At 39.3% G+C, this 21,660-nt stretch overlaps 1 protein-coding gene across 9 annotated transcripts in view; it reads right to left on the bottom strand.

Moving 5' to 3' along the window:
* The window catches only part of PPIP5K1 (diphosphoinositol pentakisphosphate kinase 1), a 118,192-nt gene that overhangs the window by 28,205 nt on the left and 68,327 nt on the right, over positions 1–21,660 (bottom strand). For 6 of the 9 annotated variants that reach the window (XM_075273367.1, XM_075273366.1, XM_075273369.1 and 3 more), the window contains 2 exons: positions 15,100–15,228; positions 6,130–6,192 (listed from right to left, as the gene is read on the bottom strand). In XM_075273367.1, the coding sequence (XP_075129468.1) occupies positions 6,130–6,192; positions 15,100–15,228 (192 nt within the window). The remainder of the gene's footprint in view (positions 1–6,129; positions 6,193–15,099; positions 15,229–21,660) is intronic. The other 3 variants (XM_075273365.1, XM_075273368.1, XM_075273370.1) reach the window with 1 other exon arrangement.

Here is a 21,660-nt window from a genome sequence, read left to right as displayed (position 1 = left end):
ACCTTTATAGGAGTGCACCGCAAGACTTCCATGGCATGTGTGTGATCTGAAGGAAGGGCACTGATGTAAATGCATAAACTCAACCCATAAACAGTTAGGTATATGCAAAGCATATAAAAAGAACATTAGGCCATTCTCGTCTTATAATATTACAGTATATTGTCAGTATAGGTCATAAAGTAATGAGCAAGATCCAACCTCTAGATCCTGACATACCATGAGAACACCCACTTATCAAGAGATCATGGTCCCATCAAGCTCATCCCCTGCACAGCCGCTGTGCAGGAAACAGTTACAAAACCGCACAGCCCCATGCATGGCTGTGCAAGACTATACAAGACTATACAGGAGAACACTCGGGTACCCCTGGTTGTCACATACAACCCCCACCTGGAGACGCTGAGAGGAATCACACGCAAATTACATCCACTACTGCAAAAAGACAACCGTCTAAAATCCATATTTTCTGACCCCCCTCTCCTATGCTACAGACAGCCACCAAACCTCAGGAATATGATTATTAGCAGCTCTCTGTCACCTCCAACTAACAAAGGAACATTACCATGTGGACAGAAGAGGTGCAAAACCTGCCCGCACATACTGACCACTGACAGGATAGAGATACCAAACTCTAACAGGGAATATAAAACCCCAGGTACGTTCACCTGTAACACACCTAATGTGGTGTATTTGATCATTTGCACCAAATGTTCCACTGAAAATCTGTATGTTGGAGAGACTGGTCAGAAACTCAGAATGAGAATTAATTCACATCGCCATACAATCAAACAACAGAGAACTGATCTTCCCGTGCCAAATCATTTTTGCCAGGAACACCACAGCATCATCAATGACATGAAAATCTTGATCTTAAAAGGGAACTTTAAATCAAGGAAACAGCGACTGATTTATGAGAACAAGGCCATGACCCTATTCCAGACGTTGGACAATGGGATGAACATCTCATGTGGGTTTATGTCTTTTTATACACATCATTAAGACAGCCATTAAGATAAGAACTGGGGGATCTGGCAATTGATTGTTTGTTGTTATAAGTATATAGTAATAAGCCTCTTCCCCCCTCCCTCCTGTAATTCTAGCCCTGTGTCCAGTTATAAATATGCAGCCTCTACAGAGTGTTTTTTAGTTATATCTGAAGAAGAAGCTCAGAGGAAAGCTTCGAAACGTCATATTCTGTCATCATTATGAGTTAGCCATTAAAAAAAGGTATCACCTACTGAAGACTTGCAAAGTTTTTTTTGTTTTTTATATTTTATAACCACTGGCTAACACGGTACCAAAACAAACATTTTCCTTTTACCAAGACTATACTGGTAAGAAGAATCAGTGAAACCCTTTCCCAAAAATCGATGTAACTGTACGTTATAACATTGGGACAAGTGAATGGTGCTGAACTGCAATACCATCACAGCCCCTATGGTGCTCTGCTTGATACTCAGTGTTCACCTGAACTCTTCAATAACTTGATCCCGGGTGTTAAACCCCACTGATCACATATTGTTAACACCCGGGCAACTCCTTTAATTACAATCGATATGCCTTGTCATGTTGAATATTACAGATATGTCGCTTCATGAAATGTGTCAGATGGAGACTGGTATACCAAAGGCATATTCTCATATAATGTTGCTAGCTCTCTTTTAGAGGTTGAAGTCTTCCCTAAGCATTTTTCTAGTCATTTTCTCAGTCTTTGTTGAACTGTCTGTTCTGTCATGAAATGAAATCTTCAGATAGTAGCAGATGGATACGAAGAAGACGTCTCAGATGGTACTCAATGATACATTGTCCAAGACCAATTACTGAACAAATGTGTTATAGGTGGATAAGGATAGGTAGGTGGATGGATGGATGGATGGACGGACGGATAGACAGACAGACAGATAGTATCAAGCCATGCACCCTACAGACATTACAATAAAAATAAGTCATATGAGAGTTCAGTGACTTTCACATTGGAGCAGGATGCCAGATTGCTAACAAGTCAGTTTGCCAGATATGCCTTAGTGAACTATAAGTAATTTCTTTGTCAAGTGGTAACAACATGTACATGGAGTACTTCATAGATTGGGTTTCCATTACTGGGGCTGAAATTAGCGGGCATGCCGCCAAGCATCAGTGTCAGCATCAGTGGTGGCATCATGGCAGCTTGACAGATAATTCTGGGTTTGGAGGCTGCTTAGGGTGAGCTACATAGTTCAATTTCAGCGACATCTTAATACAAATAGATTCTAGTGAATTGTGAGCTTCCAAAATGTGTTGCCATAGTGTGGAAACACACTTATCTGTTTCAACATAAGCTCTGACCTCAATTGCATTGATGTCCCTCTGGGATAAATTCCAACGGCCAATTTCAAGCTTTTCCAGTATCAGTATATTAGTGTATAATACATACAACCCCAAAATCAGCTCCAAACTCTGGCCGAAATCTGTGAGATGCAGAAGCAGATCTTTTCAGCTAGCAGATAAAAAAAGCTTCCTGCTCATTCTTTGGGTATGTTCAACACCGTGAAAAATTAAGAGGAATTTAGGGTAGACATGTGCCTCAGATTCCTCTTCATTTTACACCCCAGCGGCAGAATACTGAAGCAGAGCCTATGAGCGTAAGTGTGTTGTCTTACGCAACGGATTCCATGGTTGAATCAGTTACGTAATGAGCGGCAAGGTCGAACAGGACGCCTTTTTTTTTTTTTTTTTTTTTTTTTTTTTTTAACAAGAAAGTTAAATTGGTATATTAGTGACTAGGTTAGTACAGTATATGGTTAAAACAGAGTATACACCACGTATTACAAATATTTAGTATATACACATGCGACGTCTAAATGCCAAAAAGTTTTTGCCTGTGCCAAACACAGATGCTTACTACTGGGGCACAGAGCAACAGTCATTTTTAGTTATTAAAAAAAAAAAAATTAGATCAGTAGTTTTTAGATGCATTCAAGTCCATGTAGATAATTAAAAAGTGATCCAGAGAAGGTATAAGCAATACATAGGTATTACCTTAAATATGATGGTTTCTCCTTTTAATGAGCTTGGGTTATCTCTAACTTAAAATGAAGTTGTAAACCAAAAAATAAAACCCACATCAAAAAATGCAATAAACAAATGGGTAAAACCTCACAGTATGGAAACTCAGCTTTTTTTGTTGCAGATTTTGCAGTGGTTTTTGAGCCAAATTTAGGAGTGGCTTGAGCAAAACGTAGAAGTGTAAGGGTGCGTTCACACGATATAACGTGGAGCGTGATCTGGCACGTATACACGTGTCGGCAGATGATGCGTTCAAAATGCTCCCATTCATTTCAATGGGAGTTAGGAGCGTATACGCCAAGTTATTTTGCGCCCGTGATTTTGAGGCCGCAAAATAACGCAGCATATACGCTCCTAACTCCCATTGAAATGAATGGGAGCATTTTGAGCGCGTAATCTGCCGGCACGTGTATATGTGCCAGATCACGCTCCACGTTACATCGTGTGAACGCACCCTAAGAGCTTCCTATATATTCTCCATTTCTTTCATATCCATTGTTGGCTTTGGCTCAAAAAAACGCAACAAAATCTGCAACAAAAAAAGCTGCGTTTCCGCAATGTGCGTCCTTAGCCTAAAATAGTTTATGCCACGAAGCATATGTATCCTCTCTTGATAGTATTGAGATTAAATTGCTGATCAGTGGAGGGGATGACAACTATGTCAACTTTCACTTCAATAGGGGAGCACTGGAGTTCGCTGAAGTATAGCGCTTACACGGACTGTTTGGAGGAAATATTCCCCCCCAAAAAAATAAATAAATAAATAAATAAATAAATAAAAAAGTGCTAAGTGTATAAAGATAACATTTTAAAAAAATCTAAAAAAAAATAAACTACAAAATTTGGCCAATTCATACTAAAATTGATTTTTTTTTTTTCACTGCAGCTTTTCTTTACACCGAGTTGCCCATAGTAAACAAATCTAGCAAGAGCAAAGCAAAATTATAGTGCGACAACAGGAAATAAAGAGAAAATCTAGAGCTAAAATAGTAAAAAGCATAGCAAGAAGAAATAAAACCTGAGAAAAATGAAAGATTGAAATTAATAAAATCTGAAAAGAGAGCCTGAAAAGAAAAAAAGAACCTTAATAAAGAAAGTGAAAAGATAATATTTTAGTTAAAACATTATGCTTTTTGTTTTTTTATTGGAATTGTAGTTTATTTTGGTCGTTTTTCAAAAATAAGTGTTAGGTTTATCTTATACCATTAAATAAGTTTTCAAGACAAAAAAAAATAAATATAGGAAGGAAGCAGTTAAAATAAATAAGAACTCCCCATTACCTTTTGTTTGCCCCACTGCACCCTCATAAGGCACCTGTCCTCTGTCTATCACCGATTCCAGAGCTGGCAGTCAGGTACATCATCACTACATAGAGTCAAGCAGTGCAGGGATATCGTACCCAACTACCAGACATGACCTCTGTGGCTAATGAATGACTGCAGCGGCTACTTGGAAGGCTACTGCTGGAGCCTATAGCAAGAGGCAGACATAGGAGCGGGGCCCTGCTGCAGGGATGGCAGGGTAAAAAGAGGTAATGCTTATTTTCCCTTTTTTTTTTTTTTTTGCCTGGAAAACCTCTTTAGCTTACATCTGGATGTTATGGGAAAAAAAAAATCTTAAAATCTATTTGAACTAATTTATAAAATTAGATATACCATGAATATTTATTTCAGTTTAGTAAAGATGTAGCTCTTCTTTGGTAAACTAAAGAAAAAAAAAAAAAAAAAAAAGAGGTAAACCTTTTCTTTTAGGATTGTAGATGTCTGATAAACACACTATTGGGACTTATGGATATAACAGAGTCTCCTTTCTACTGATGTAGAAGTGGGCAGATGCTCATGAAGAGCCAGCATATCATACAACTTTCCTCGCAGAGATTTCTAAAGTCACATTAGCAGATTTAGGGAGTCTGGATTAAGTGGGAAAAAGTTATAAAATAGTCCAAGAAATAAAATACATGGACACGGCACTGGCAGTCATAGATGATCACTACGACAACTGTTTAGCTGCCATGGTCACATGTCAATGCTGTGATATCATCATTTGAACAGGCCATAAAGACCACTAGAGGATCAGGATGCAGATTATTTCATTCTAAGGGCGGGTTCACACCTGCGCCCGGTCTCCGCTTTGCAGGTTTCCGCCTTCTTCCCTAGAAACTGGACAGGAGATGGAAACCGGCAGTCAGCTTTCAAACCATTTGAATGGGTTTGCAAAGTGTCCGCCCATGAGTTTCTTCTGCCTCTCCGCGGTGAAACCGTTTTTTTTTAATCTGACACACAGTCGACATGCAGGACTTTGTGTACGGTTAAAAAACAAAAACAAAAAACAAACCCCGGTTTCGCTGCGGAGACCAGAAGACGCTCACAGTCGGACACTAATTGCCGGGTTTCCACAGGTGTGAACCCGCCCTAAGCTATATTCTAAATAAGTTCACCTGTTTCCCTACCACTTTAAACGTGCTACATTGTATGACCTAGGGTTATTTGAGTCTAAAACAGATCACCCATTTTCAAAGTTATATATCATCTGTTATCAAACAGCAGATTTAGATAAATACACTTGCAAAAGTTTTATTTACATCAGTCTCCTGCAGTGCAAAAGTTTCTCATATTAATGCTAAAAGTTCTTCTTGATGAAACAGAATAAAAAAAAAAAATCTGCTATAAATGAGATATAGTCAAGTATATAATAAATTTTACAGGTAAGTAGAGAGTGTTTTCATACGCATGATTTTATTTTTTGTTCAGTTTAGTATTTTATCGAGATGTTCTACAGTGTCTCCTTTAGTGGTCTGAACTATATCGGAGTATTATTAGCTTTACTTGATAATATAAAAACATCTTGCTACTGGGTAAAGTTGGTAGATGAGAATGAGGAAATACGATACGACAAAAAAAAAAAAATAAATAATGAAGATACTTAATGATGAAAAAAAAAAAAGAGGAAGAGTCCACATCACAATATCAACACAAACAAGACTTGTTGTATGGCAAACGAACAGAAAAACAAAGAAAAATACGGAAAAATAAAAATGGGGTTAATAGTGTGAGTCAACACTTCAAATCAAGAAAGCAAACGTACCATTAGTCGGATGCTTTGCAAACGACACAGAAAATCGTTTTACAGCTGGCATAGACAACAGTTCTGAGGAAAAAAAAAAAACAAGCATCGGCGTTAACATTCTGATCTTGGGCACCAAGACAGGCACATACACACACCAACAGGATCCTGGGACAACATACTGCAAAGCGCAACTTGTGTTAAAGGCAAAACCGCATCCATTTGCTTTGGCATAGTTATCAAAAGCCACATGCATGAGAAAAGCAAAAGATACTCAATGGGTAAGTTTATGTGGCTATGTCATGCTCAGAATAGGTGCCATGTGCCATACAAAAACATATGCATAGTATGCACTTAGTACATGGAGTTATATCCAAGAAGTGAAGAAGAAGAGCAACACTGAGGAACAGTTGGAAGGAAGAAGGTTTCGCATCCACCTTTTGATAGGATAGTTGGTCTTAAAGGGACTCTACCATTAAAACCCTATTTTTTTTGTGGATAAGACGTCGGCATAGCCTTTAGAAAGGCTATTAGTCTCTTACCTGTAGACGTGGTCTCCGCTGCACCGTTCCTTAGAAATACCGTTTTTTACCTGTATGCAAAGGAGTTATCTCGGAGCAATGGGGGCAGTCCCCAGCGCTCAAAAAGCGATGGGGGCATCCCCACCACTACCAGAGAAGTGTCTCTCAGCGACGCCTCCTTCTTCGTCCGCCGTGTCATCTTCAATGTCTTCTTCCGGCGCAGGCTCGTAACCTCTAGCAGAGCGGACTGCGCAGGCGCATAGGCCATGGGAAAATGGCCGCCAACAATACTATGCAAGCGACAATTTTCCCGTGACCCGTGCGCCTGCACAGTCTGCTCTGCTCAAGGCCCGAGGCCTAGAAGTTACGTGCCTGCGCCGGAAGACGACATTGAAGATGACGCTGCGGACGAAGAAGGAGGTGGCGCTTGGAGACACTTCTCTGGCAGCGGTGGGGACGCCCCCATCGCTTTTTGAGTGCTGGGAACCGCCCCCATTGCTGCGAGAGAACTTATTTGCATACCGGTAAAAACCAGTATTTCTAAGGAACGGCGCAGCGGAGACCACGTCTACAGGTAAGAGACGAATAGCCTTTCTAAAGGCTATTCCGACGTCTTAGCCACAAAAAAATGGTTTTAATGGTAGAATCCCTTTATCCCTTATCAACGTGTATATCAAGGTTTTCCTTTCTAGTGAGTCTCCATGACATTTATTCCTTACGTTCTGATCTAGATTTGTATTGCCGACACTAACGGTTAAGTTTTTTTTTCAAGGCTACATGATTTCTTAGTACCAGTTACAAGCTCACAGACTTCATGTAGATAGTCCAGAATTCAGATCATAGGACATCCCATTGCTAATATATTGATTTACAGCTAAATCACATATCCCACATTAGAATAACCCCCCCCCCCCCACAAAACTCCAAGCTTCAGCCAGTTGATGTCATGACAGTAATGATATTAGCCATATGTGGGCCTTAAAAAGAATTTGTCATTAGAAAATTACTTACTGAACTGGTCCTAGTACCCCTTAGTGCACACTCTCTTGAATAAAATAATAGCTATTAATTATCAATTGAAGCCTTTATCAGAATAGGGTGTTTACCAAATTATGCAAATAATCCTCAAGTGCAATGGAGGTATCACATAGTAACAATGGACTTCTTTTTTGGCACTCCTCTACCGCTAAACCCCCCAGCGCTGCCCCTAAACCTTTGACAGCTTCTTGCTCAAACCTCAAATAAGCATCAGTCTGTCAGGAATGTCCTTCTTCCCAGCAGCGCCTATATCGCTGTACTGTGTGAGCGGGGAGGAACGCTCCCTCCCCTCCTGATAGTGCTCTTCTATGGACAAGTACTGTGAGCAGAGGGAGGGGGCTCACACAGCACAGCACGATAGGCGCTGCTGGGAAGAAGGACGTTCCTGACAGACTGTCAGGAACGCCCTTCTGACTATGAAGAGTTACGGTACAGGCACCAATAGCTCTTCACCCGGGGCACAGATCGGGAAAGCCGACAGTGCGCTGAATTCAGTGCACTGTCAGCTTTCCAGCAGTATATAGAACTGCCTTTGCCCAAACCCATGAAAGGTCCTCTTTAACATCGGGTCCCAGAGAGGTGAGTGTTTATTATGTTCCCTCATCTCCCCTGGGGCTCCGATTATTATACTCGGGGGTCTGAAAAGACCCCTGAGTATAATAATAGTTCATGGGTGTGCAACTGTGGGGCATAAAAGAGCTTGAAGGTTCCACTGTGGCCCCTGTAACCTCTATTATGCTCCACAGCAGCCCCCCTGCAACCTCTATTGTGCCACTATGGGGCATAATATAGGCTGCAGGGGCCGCTGTGGGATATATTATATATAGAAATATATAGATATATATAGATACATATATGTGTGTATATATACATATATAGGGGCTGCATTGTATTTATTGTAATGCCCCCCCCCCCCCTGCTGTCTGGCTGACGATCAAAAGATGATCAACCCCCCCCCCCCCTGTCTTTCGATCGTCCGCCTCAGGCAGCAGACAGGCCAGTTTCACCACTGTTCAGACTTCAAACAAAGATATCAAATTTTACTTTTTGGGGGAAGAATAAACAAGTGGAACACGATTGTGAAGTGGAACGAAATTTATTGGATATTTTAAACTTTTTTAACAAATAGAAAACTGAAAAGTGGGGTGTGCAAAATTATTCGGCCCCTTTACTTTCAGTGCAGCAAGCTCATTCTGTTCAGTTCAGTGAGGATCTCTGAATGATCCAATGTTGTCCTAAATAACTGATAATAAATAGAATTCACCTGTGTGTAATCAAGTCTCCGTATAATTGCACATGCTCTGTGATAGGCTCAGGGTACTGTTTAAAGCGCAGAGAGCATCATGAAGACCAAGGAACACACCAGGTAGGTCCGAGATGCTGTTGTGGAGAAGTTTAAAGCCGGATTTGGATACAAAAAGATTTCCCAAGCTCTAAACATCCTATCCCCACTGTCAAACATAGTGGTAGCAGCATCATGGTTTGGGCCCGCTTTTCTTCAGCAGGGACAGGGAAGATGGTTAAAATTGATGGGAAGATGGATGGAACCAAATTACAGGACCATTCTGGAAGAAAACCTGTTGGAGTCTGCAAAAGACCTGAGACTGGGATGCAGATTTATCTTCCAACAAGACAATGATCCAAAACATAAAGCAAAATCTACAATGGAATGGTTCACAAATAAACGCATCAAGGTGTTAGAATGGCCAAATCACAGTCCAGACCTGAATCCAATCGAGAATCTGTGGAAAGAGCTGAAAACTGCTGCTCACAAACGCTCTCCATCCAACCTCACTGAGCTCCAGCTGTTTAGCAAGGAAGAATAGGCAAGAATTTCAGTCTCTCGATGTGCAAAAGTGATAGACACATATCCTAAGGCACATGCAGCTGTAATTGCAGCAAAATAATTTTGCACTCCCTACTTCAGTTTTTTATTTGTTAAAAAAAAAGTGTAAAATATCCAATAAATTGTGTTCCACTTCACAATGGTGTCCCACTTGTTGTTGATTCTTCCCCCCAAAATTTTAATTTGATATCTTTATGTTTGTTTGAAGCCTGAAATGTGGTAAAAAGTTGAAAAGTTCAAGAGGGCCGAATACTTTCGCAAGGCACTGCATATAGTGTGATTGTATTCATGAGAGGGTGCACGAAAAATGTACTGGGCCTGGTTTACTAACCTAAATGAGGAATTTTCTTACTGACAGATTCCCTTTAAAAGAATGAAGTTTCTAATATATATATGATGGTTTACTTTTTTAATGCATCTTGATATTCCAAGGAATATAAGTTAGAGGAACATGGCTATGTATTTATTAAACATACGAGGGTAGTCTGAAAAGTTTCTGACCTCCACATGCAGATGGCAACACTCGTCAACCAAACTTGGGGATTGTGTTCGCGCATGCATTGGAATGTACTCACAAAAATTTCAGCCATTTTGTACCAGTGGTTTTACTTTGACAGTTGTTGTAGTGATTCGACGCGACTGATTTTGTGAAAATGGATAAAATCGTATAAATATCGAGCTGTCATTAGATATTTGTTTTTGAAAGGCAATACGCCTTCGCAAATTAAAGACGAGTTGGATGCTGTGTACGGGGACTCTGCACCATCATGTACCACCCTCAAATTTTGGGCAGCTGAATTTAAACGTGGCCGTACCAGCTTGGCTGACTATGAACATTCGGGATGGCCAAAAACTGCAACCATGAACAAAAGCATTGCTCAAGTTCACCAAATGCTGCTAGAGAGCCTCTGCTATCTCTCTAATCTTAAATCGACAGTTCTCTAGCACCATTTGGTGAACTTTAGTGCTTACTGAGAATCAGTAACATTGCTAGAGTAGTCCTTAATCAGTGCCTTGGTTATCTCTGTATATAGAAGTAGTAGTAGAAAATTACTATGAAAAACATACACATTAGGTATCTCTGTGTCTCAAAGTGCCCGGTCTACTGAATATAGGGTATCTGCAGTGCTCCTGTTCCGTCGGGAAGGGGTTAATAGGAGCACTGCAGATACCCTATATTGAGCAAGGCTGAATTCCAAGTGGAGGGGAAAAAAACCCAGTCCTCAAGCTCAGAGAAGGGGCAGACAGACAACCAAAACACCCCCTCCCCTTTTAACTACTGCACCCAAAAACTCCGACCATTTTAATTTTTGAAATTTTCCTGTAGCTGCTGCATCCCCCCCCCCAGTTTTTTTGTGATAAAATTAGGCGCCTCTGCTTATATTCGGGTCGGCTTATACTCGAGTATATACGGTAAATGTGCAGTTTAGGAGCAGGCTGCCGGTCTTGTCCATCACACAAGCCAAGCCAACTCACCAAATTTTTGATAAAACAAGGAAGAGTAGGGGAGAGGAGAGTAGGTGAAATCCTTATATGGAATAACCACTTAAATGAAACAAAAAAAACAAAAACAAAACCTCATTGTCTGTCCTTCCCTCAAAATACAATCACTCCGGATACTTTGCTACCTTATGTAGTTAGTTAGCGTATCAATGGCACTGAAAAATCACTGTGATTGAATATACAAGTATGTGAACTCTAATACTGATTTTAAAGAGATGTTGTCAGCTCTCAGACATGTCTGTTTTAGGCTGCATTTCCAATAAAATAACAACTCTGGAGCGTTTTATATCACTCGATGTTGTGCTGTTCCGCTGTAATATACTCTGGAAATTTATGAATAAATTGCCAAGTGAGTGAAGCGGTGACACATTCATCAAAGGGCTTTGTCTAGTATTGCTGCTCAATATCATTTCAATTGGCTTCTATATTGCCTTAAATAAAGTCCTTTGCGAGTCTTTCTCCACTTAGCAGAAGGCAAAGATCTGTCAAGACACGAGTGTATCTGAAACGGAGTTGTATATTGACTTCAGCATTTTGTTTACTCTATTTGATGTTTTGTCACATTTGTATGCACACTTTAGGTTGTTATAATTAAAACTTTGGAACACCATGCCACATACCCCACCCCAGTCAATAATTGGGGCAGGACCCTGTTCCCCAAATGCTGACCACTCTGTTCCCTTTTCTCTTATTATCACATTTCAGCTTCCTTTGACACGTAACATGATGAAATGTTATCTGTAGGCGCTTTTATTTCTTAGTCTATCATAGAGTATGCTTACACTTGCTCTTACATATTGATTTTACATGGAAAGCTTCTCTGTCTCAGTCAATTTTCGAGCAGGGGAAGCATTTATAAAGCTTGTCCCTGAAAGCTTCTCATAAGATATCAAAATGAACACATATTTCACTGCTCATTAGAGGAAACGCCAATCTTCAGATGTTCAACCAATTACATTCCTTGCATAGTTATGTCACCACTTGCTACACATTTTGCTTGATACGAGAGATCTTTGGAAATGCACAAAATAATTTGTTACACAGAACCTTAGGTCTAAAAAAACAAAACAAAAAACAAAGAAACTTGTTACAAGCTTGTTGAGAGAAAGAACCATGATGTATTGAGCCATGAAGGCCTATTTATCACACATGCCAATATTTTAGGAAGCCAATCCAGGATGACTGGCGTACTGAGAAAATTGTTGGGTCTCCATGCTCCGGGACGTGGCCCATTTCTCCTGTAAGTTTCAGAATAGTTGGCAATTATGCCTATTATCTAATGTTAAGTTGAAAAATCTGTGCTGAATCCAACTTGAAAGTTGTGTAACAGGCACCTGCAAACTGCTACCAAAAATAGCTTCATCATTAGAAATAAGTCCTACGGTCATCATTCTAATATAGTATCTAGTACAGCAATAAACTATATAAACTGCATATCATCAACAAAGCAGAATATAAAAAGAAACAAGAAGGAACTGTATTAAATAATAAAAATATGCAAAATGTTGTAACAAACAAGTGCACTTTGCTTTGAAAAACTGATCATTATCAATACTTTATAAAGAAAACTCTTAGGGCTAATTCACACGTGGGCAAAGGGGAGGTTTTTGACAGTGGAATTCGCTTCAAAAACCTCTCCTTTAACATGGTGGTCTATGTAGACCACTAGCTTTTTTTTTCCTCCTAGCGTTTTCCGCCTGAAGAAGCGACATGACCTTTCTTCAGGCGGAAAACGCTTGAAGAATTGCATAGAAGTGAATGGGAGGCGAAAACCGTGCGGTAAAAAACCGCGCGGTTTTTTGCACACAAAACCGCGTGGTTTTTTGCAAAAAACCGCGCGGTTTTCGCCTGCAGTTTCTATAGCACATATAGGAAAAAAAAAACCTAGCGAAAACCGCGTCAAAAACCGCGTGGAATGCAAAAAACAGCGTCAAAAAAACTCCCCGAGGTTTTTTACCTCGCACAAATAAGCTAGGCAGTTTTCACGTGTGAACTGACCCTTAATATCACAGTTTTAAATCAAAGTCCGATCTTATCTACAACCTAAGTGTTTTCTCCATGTTATTGTCCATTCAATGTAAATTGTACTGGTTATACTAAAGTCAGCGGCCTAGCCTATGGGCAAGTCCGAGGCAAGAAAACAGGTACATAAGGACTTGGAAAAGGACTGACATGTGGAAATTATGTATTGTGGGGAGAAAAAAAAAAAAAAAAAAAGCTATAGACTGTGCTACTAACGGAGCAATGCCCCTGCCATGTCCCTGAATTGGGCTAGCAACATTTACTGGACAATGCCTATTTGATAAATATCATCAATGTGATCTATTATCCATTTGTGTTCTAGGTTCATGACTTGCAGTGGCCATACTAATGTTGGACAGGACTTGTAAAAGGAAAGTAACTCTATGGTCGCTTATAGGAGGCCACACACATTCATTGTAAAAAGTATAACCCACAAATACAAGAAATTCTTATTTGAAGATAATACTGTTTTTTGTTCATTTTTATCCAATGTGTTGTGTTTCTTTATTATGCTTGAGTAAGAGAAGCTTAGCCTGGGTGTGCGTGCACAACTACATGTGCAAAAACAAGTATCTTTGGGGAAGCAAAATGTGCCTAGGAGAGGATGGTAACGCAGGTCCACAAAGCATTTTCTCCAAATAAAAATAAAAGTATATTTCCTATTCGTCATTCTTTACAATTTCCAGGTGTACGTTACTGCAGTTTGTGTCTACATTCAACATGAGTAATAATGAGGTTCTTGGTCAACATATAACTTTAAATGTACTTAAAGGGGTTGTCCAGGATAACCAGGAAATTTGATCAAAGGACAGGGAAGCTGAAAAAAAAACTACTCCCATCCCCTGCTCCAGTGTTTTGTTTTGGCAGAAGTCCCTGCTGTGGCCTATCAGCTCGCAAGCGGCCTAAGGGAAGGGGACGGGACATCACGGGTGATGTTTTTGAGAAACGTCCCAGTTCCTTTATTTGGGCTGGGCAGTGGAGACATCCTCCCAAACAAGACACTGGAGCACCTAGAACAGATGAGTATGGGGTTTTTGTTTTTTCACCTTCCCTGGTCTGGTCCCTGATATCAAAAAATGTGTTCTCCTGCACAACCCCTTTAAGAAAGACACAATCTGTCATAATAAATTCAAGGCATGAACAAGCACAAACATTTCCCTGACCTCCCAAAACCCTGCTGCTGCAATTTTGTTAGCCAAGGTATTGCTTGCCACCTTGTTGGATCCACAAAAGATCTGCAGATAGAGGGGCAGTTAAAGGGATTTTCCTGAAACTCATTTTCATACCAAAAGTCCCAAAAGACTGTTAACAGCTGTTTTGAAGTAATTTGCAGTATTTCTAGCATAATACATTGCCTCATATTTATTTGGCGATGTTGATATACATTCTCCTTCCCCCTCTGGAGGCTGACAATATATTCTTATTTCTTCTCCTGTAGAAGGAGTCTTCTCAGCTGTATTGCCATGCTCTTGTAGATGCTGTGATCCTTCTCTAATAAGATTGAAAGCTATTTCATACTATTTTATGCTAGTTATATCAGTTGGTGTATCTATGTTTCACCTTATTTATGTATGTAGCATTAATCAATATATAGAGTTAAAACCATCAATAGCACTGGCAGAAATGCAAGAAGAGAAAACATTAACAAACCTGTATTCTATGTAGTCATAGTGTTAGAACAATTACAGATCTTTAAAGCCAATCCCCACATACATACCATATATATAGAGTTACACAATAATATATAGTATGGGTTCAATCACTGGCACCTACACATGCAAGTGGAACAGACACATTAGTTTTTTCCCCAAGAGAAAAAAAACCTGTAGAGATTTGAAACAAAAACGGAGGCGACTTCGACTGTACGACTGTGTAAAGATGACATTTTATCCATATTCAGACCAGTGATATACCATCTACAAATCATCAGAATTATTACAGGCACTTAATGGTCATTGTGACATACAGCAGAATTTAATACATGCAAATATTCCCCCTTTCCAGGGCCAAGGAATTAAATACACAGAGTCGGGATACAGAGTGCAACTGGTTTACACGTACCGTCTTTGTAAGTCAGGCTGGCAGCGGCGCTGATTTTTTTGCGGTAGCTGCGTGCGTAGTCCTGTAGGTTTGGAGCGCTGGAGGAGCCTCCCAGCACTGTGGTGCTGAACAGACCAGTGCACTGTGATCCTGGAAAGGTTGGGATTTGGGATTAGTATTCACACAGATCTAGGACATGCCATTAAATATCAAATCACCCTGGTTAATGGTTGTCATCATCCCATATGTAGTAGATTTGATTTTTTTATCTGAAAATAATAAAACACTATTGTTACATCGTGATTTAGTGCACATTCTTTGGTAAGACACAGCAAATACAACATCCCAAGATCACACAATATAAGATACATATGGACTAAAAATTAAACAAAAATACAAAACAATTCAATTCTAATATGGCACTACAATAAGAGACATGAAGAACAACATTTTAAAGAAAAAGGGACATTTTGAATAGCAGATACTGTATTTTCCACTATCTCCTGACTTGCTACATCACATTATATCAATAATCCTATATCACGCCATCATGGTGGCTTGCAAAGCTGTGCACAGTGCTCATTGAGTTCTCTGTACGCAGAGAAAGGGATGGCGGGAAAATTACTAAACCATCCCTGCCTTCCCCATGGGAGGTCCACCTATAGTAAAAGGCAGAACCCCGGTAACTATAGCTGTATGATTTTATGTAGCTGCGTAACTTGGCAAAGACATATATAATCAACGGGTGTGGTCCGGGATTGGTTATTGTCTATAGGGAATTTCAATTTAGTGGGTTCATAATGCTAGAAATAATCAATTTTAATTCAGTAACATTTTAATTCCAAAATTTCACATATGTATCAACGTTATTGGAACACATGCAATTGTTAGTTGCATCAACAGTCATGATCTCCTCCGCCTAGGTGACATTTGGTACATGACATATTTAATGAAATGGTCATTAACATTTTAACAAACTTTGCAGAAATCAATGTATCAGCATAGTGTGTGTACATGATGAATAATGCCATTTCTGACTATTATATAACTTGTGCATTAGCAGTTTTTCCCTCAATCTTTAATTTTCAGTTCAGCGTAAACTGGTGGGAGTACATTAGTTACTATGATGTATGCACAAGTAGAGGAACATCAATTTCCTAATTTTCTCACTCAGAAGCAGCAACAGGTTCATGACTGCCATTATTGAGAAGTACTGACCTATACTCATGTCAATAAAGCACTTGGGGAAAGCCAGAAACTTCCTATTAGTTGCTGCAATCTTTGTGTATATTTCCTCTTTCACTGGGCTCTCTCTCACGCTTTTCCCCTCCCTGCTCCATAGACTTCTATGGACAAACATAATTTAACTCTGTGAGCTGCAATTCATCCTGACAGAAAGATAGATTCAGAAGTGAATATCAGATTAAAGGTAAAGGGGCAGGAGCCTGATAAGAGGAAAAACAGGCATTTTCTCTGATAATACACCATTTCTGGTGGTTGAAATTAGTGACTTGTGCGAAATCTGTTATAAATGTACCAAGTGATCATTAAACTGTGGGGAAAGAAAAAGTCTTAGAAATCGGAAAAACGTGGCTACTTTGCTTCCTAGAAACAATCTTATATGTGTTTATAGGCTGTCCATGGTATTGCAGCACATAATCTAATGAACTTGGTAGAAATGCAGACAAAGCCTATGGACAGACGTGGCACTGTTTATGGAAGAAAAGCAGACTTGCTTTTGTCATTTGCTATTTGCGCAGATGAGCCTAGGTAAATCTTTTCCACATCTGACCCAAATGTTTATATAACGTAAAATGTTGCTGCCCTTGTTTTATAGTTGAGACACTGCAGTCCCCACCTTAATTTTAGGGCCAAATGTCATATCACTGAAGGGGGGTCAAATGGCTGGGACCCTCCCTAAAATCAGGAGAGCAGGGAATTAAGAGCCCCCCCCCCATGTCTACAAAAAGCTGGTGCACTTACAGGACTAGTGATTCATTCACTTTTATGGGAAAATCTCCACCAGCAACACAGAAATGGATCACTGGTCATGAAAGAGAACCAGCACTTCATTCACATGGAATATACATGGGAACATTCGGATACAATCAGAAACCCCATTTAATGATTCACTGAAAATCCCTAAGACTGCTGGGATCCCATCAATCCCCTTTATAATGCGCAGTACCATCCTTATCCATGAAATTTGTACTATTTAGTATAACACTTGTAAGTAACCTATCCTTAGGATACATCATTAATATGCGATTGTAAGTGTCCACAGCTCTTTGGACTCTTTCCTGTGCTGATGTTAATTTGGCATAGCATTAGCTTAGTCCCATTACAAAGAGTGGGTCTGAGCTGGAATACCAAGCAGAGCCCCTACAATATGTCCAACATTGTACATGGTATAAAATGAAGAGCCACCCAAATGCTGTGACCTCTTCAGAAAGCTGATCTGTGGGTGTCACAACTGTTGGACCCCCAATGAAATCGTATACTGATGACCAATCCTAAGGACAGATCACATGTACTGAATCTGATACAACTTGTTAAGATGCAATACCAGACAAAATTTATTACAACATAGTAAATTGTTCTTCATGGCTGCAGTGTTATCAGTGTTGAGTTAGTTCTTGCACTCCCTTTACAAGTCACATAACTAAACTCATCAGTCAAGCATGATAATATGCTGAAACCTTTTAATGTATTAAAATAATAGAAAAAGGTACAAATGCTAGAAATGTGCAATAAAGGTCCCACTGCAGTCCCATGTGTACGAATGGGCATCAACATGGGGATGGATATCTTAAGGCTCTCCCCCCTTCCTCACTCATCTTCGCACCGCATATGCTCAATTATTTTGGTACATAAAGCAGTTCTAACATGTATCAATCTTGTCTGGTAAAGTCATTTATGTGCAATACCAGATCAGACACTAAATAAAGTCAAGAGTCTGAGTCTATGGCTTGCTCTCCTTCATTTTGGAATGGTAGCAATAATGTATTGATATATATGTATTGTATAGGCTTAACCTAACAGCATACCATCAATCATTGTAATAACACTATTAAGAATAGCTGGAGTTCATAAAAAAAAACTCCAATAAAGACAGGGAAAATGAATCTAAAAACCATGAAGTGAGCCAAAAAAAAACAAAAAACCCAAACCACTAAAAACAGAAATTAAAAAATGTCCATCTAAAGTGGAACCCAAGCCAAGCACATTGCAGGAGTTATAACCTAGATATGAGCAGCTTTAAAAGGAATAAAGCCACAGGAAAAAGTTATCTCTGGAAATTTCAGCATAAAATGTATCGAGAAGAGAAACAAGAGCGTGTGTTTAAGAAAAAAAAAAACTAAGTAAAACACATTTTTAAAGTCGATAAAGTAACATTGCGAACATTACAAAGATTTATTACTTTTCTGAAATAGCAGACAAGACATGAAATTGGCAATACTCTCATTCTAAAAGCACATGCTAAGAAGCCAATAGGAATATAAAATCACCTACAATTCTATAAAACACATGCCAGCTCCCATTCTAGAATAACGCCACACACATATTACTGCCAGGCATCATGAAAAGCCATTAAGCATATGAAGGAAACATACCAACTAGTAATAATGGAAGGATAAAGTAACAGTACTGTCATTTCAAGATATTTTTATGCTTGCTAACAGCAAATATTATGATGAAATAGACCAGTGTTTCTAAACCCTTTCAAGTGAAGTCCCCCTATAGTAGCTGCCTCTTATACATAACCTATAACAGCAGTGTTTTGGCACCTTAAGTGACCCCATGTGTAGTATAATTGCCCCCATGTGTAACATAATGGCCTCAATACATGAAACATACTGGCCCACACATGTAACACAATGCCTCACATGTGTAACATAGTCCGGAGGGTGATGTTGCGAAGCGGATGCTGCAGCTGAATCAGCCGCGGAATCCGCCTGAAGAAAGGGCAGCTCGCTTGTTTTTTGCATGAGCGGGAACAAACCGCTAGCGCAAAAAAGAACGCTAGCAGTCTACACAGGACTCTATTGTGAGGGGGTGAATTTTGAGGATTCAGCGTCAAAATCCACCCCCTCTTGTTCCGTGGGAACTACCCTTACGGTACATGTAACATATGGAGAGAGCCACTGCTATAGACTATGATATTATAATTTGTAATCACAGCACAGAAATAGAAAGCACAACACAATATAAGCAAAAAAAAAAAAAAAAAAAGCACATAAGTAACGGATGGGTGTAGGACCACACAAGATACATACATAACTCACCAGGATCACATATAACAGCCAGTATACTAGTGACTGTGCAAATGAAATGACCTTTCACACTATATAATATAATAATAATTACACCCAATGTAGAGATTATTATAATTGCAAAAAGTAAATGCAAGCTCAGCATAGAGGAGCATCACATCAAATGCACAGCTAACACACTTACATGGAGCAGAAATACACGGCCAAGAGCCCTGGAAAGGAGCATGACGCACTGCAACAGTGAAACACTATGCACTATTTTACTTATTGGTGGCCTATTGCTGTATTTTGTGGTCTGTGCATTTATAGTTCATAAATCTGTCTAGAGCAGTAGCAGAAGTTGGGATGAAAATTTTTTAATGAACCAATTTTTTTTTTTTTAAGTCAAGTCATATTAACAGAGTAAAAACATGTATCTAACCCAATAAGTATATCAAGAGTGAACCACACTCTACTGCCTGATTTTAAAAAACTTTTTCATAAACATTTTTCATAATTAGAAGATACCATACAATAAACACATATGCAAAACAAATTAATTTCTGTAAAAAAAAAAAAAAAAAGTTTTATACTGCATACATATAGATACTACAGTTAACATATTAAACATCACACATAAAAACAAGTAAAAAACTTACCAAGATGATCACGTTGAATAAAACCTTTCAACTTTTTTTTTTTTTTTTTTTTAACAGAAAGCTACAAACTGAAGAACCTTTACCTATCCATAATTACTTTATATCTTTCTAAATGTCTATAACACTTCTTTATTTAATAAAATGAAGTTTAAAATAAAGTAGTTTTATTTCTGCGCATTAAACTACATATGCTAATCTTCACATCTTCAGATGGCAAGAAAATATGATTCAACCACTGATGTGATAAAATACAGTATTGACAGACAGTAAATACTGTATTTTTGGCAGTAAAATTTCTGGCAGTCCGGTGGACACCAGGCATATCATGAAAATTATACTCAGCACACATCTCATTCCACACTCATGAGCGCCTTTATGAAATTTCATATCACACCATAAAGTTATGTAAAAAAAATAAAATAAAAATAAATATGCAATATATAATTTTTCACCAGAGACAGAAAAGAACACCTCCTGAAAAAAATACAGAGTTTAAGGAGGACCTTTCACCACCTCAACCAAGTCCAGTTCTTTACATCATTGAATAGGATCTGCTCCACTGATTCTGGCCCAGCTGGAATTTTTTCTCTAGTCCTCACTGTTAGGCCCGGTTCCCACGGAGTAACGCACAGCCCATTTAGACACGTAAACACATGTCAGAGCGCGGCGCTTCAAAACAGATCCCATTGACTTCAATAGGTGCCGGCTTACGCGCACTACACATTGAAATCAAAGGGAGGCTTTATAACCCATTGATTTCAATGTGTAGCGCACGTAAGCCGGCACCCATTGAAGTCAATGAGATCTGTTTTGAAGTGCCTCGCTCTAACACGTGTTTACGTGTCTAAATGAGCAGAGCATTACTCCGTGGGAACGGGGCCTAACTGAGCAACCAGGGCTGTTTGGTGCCTGATATGCTATTTGACTCTGCACTGTCAGGGGTTGTGGTGTCAGGCAGGAATAGACAGGAGGTGTGATTCTGAGCTCTGACACTGGCTGCCTCGGATTGGACCACTGAATAACGCCCGCATTCCTACTCCTGCCTGACACCATCCATCTGACAGTACAGCTTAAGTAACAGACCAGGCACCAAAAGTAACTGCACCATTTGTTCAGGAATGGAGTTTACAGAAAAAAACTTCCAATTGTGCCGAAACAATTAACAGATACTAATAAACTGGAGTTTGTGAAAGGTCCTCTTTAAACAGGTCATAGAAGCTTGGTCCAGCGCTTAGCAAATGGTATAGAAATTTTATGGAGGAAAGAGGTATATATTTTTGATATATTTAATAAATTTAATTTAAAGGCCATTTTGCTATGTGTTAAATCAAATTTCTACTTCTACATGCATTCACATGTATACAATGTTTTAGCAGTTTCCCTCCAGCATGACATAAAAAAGCAGAAGTTATTGAACCAGACATGTCCAGAAGCTGAATCAAAAGATGTTACATGCTAGGATTTTTTGCCCAGCTCTTCGACAGGTCCAGGGCTGTGACAATGTATGGAGTGCTGGATGCTGCCATTGTGGCATCAGTTTCTCTCTAGCATGGTGGAGGGAAACTACAATGGACATTATATATACACATGAAAATACCTTGAGGCTTCACATTTCAAATTGACGTCTGAAGATTTTTCATTTCTTCCCATTTTTTGTGACAATGACAAAG

This window comes from Leptodactylus fuscus, chromosome 5, assembly GCF_031893055.1.
Source record: "Leptodactylus fuscus isolate aLepFus1 chromosome 5, aLepFus1.hap2, whole genome shotgun sequence".
In the NCBI taxonomy this organism is placed as follows: domain Eukaryota; kingdom Metazoa; phylum Chordata; class Amphibia; order Anura; family Leptodactylidae; genus Leptodactylus; species Leptodactylus fuscus.
This window is presented reverse-complemented; position numbering and strand designations above follow the sequence as displayed.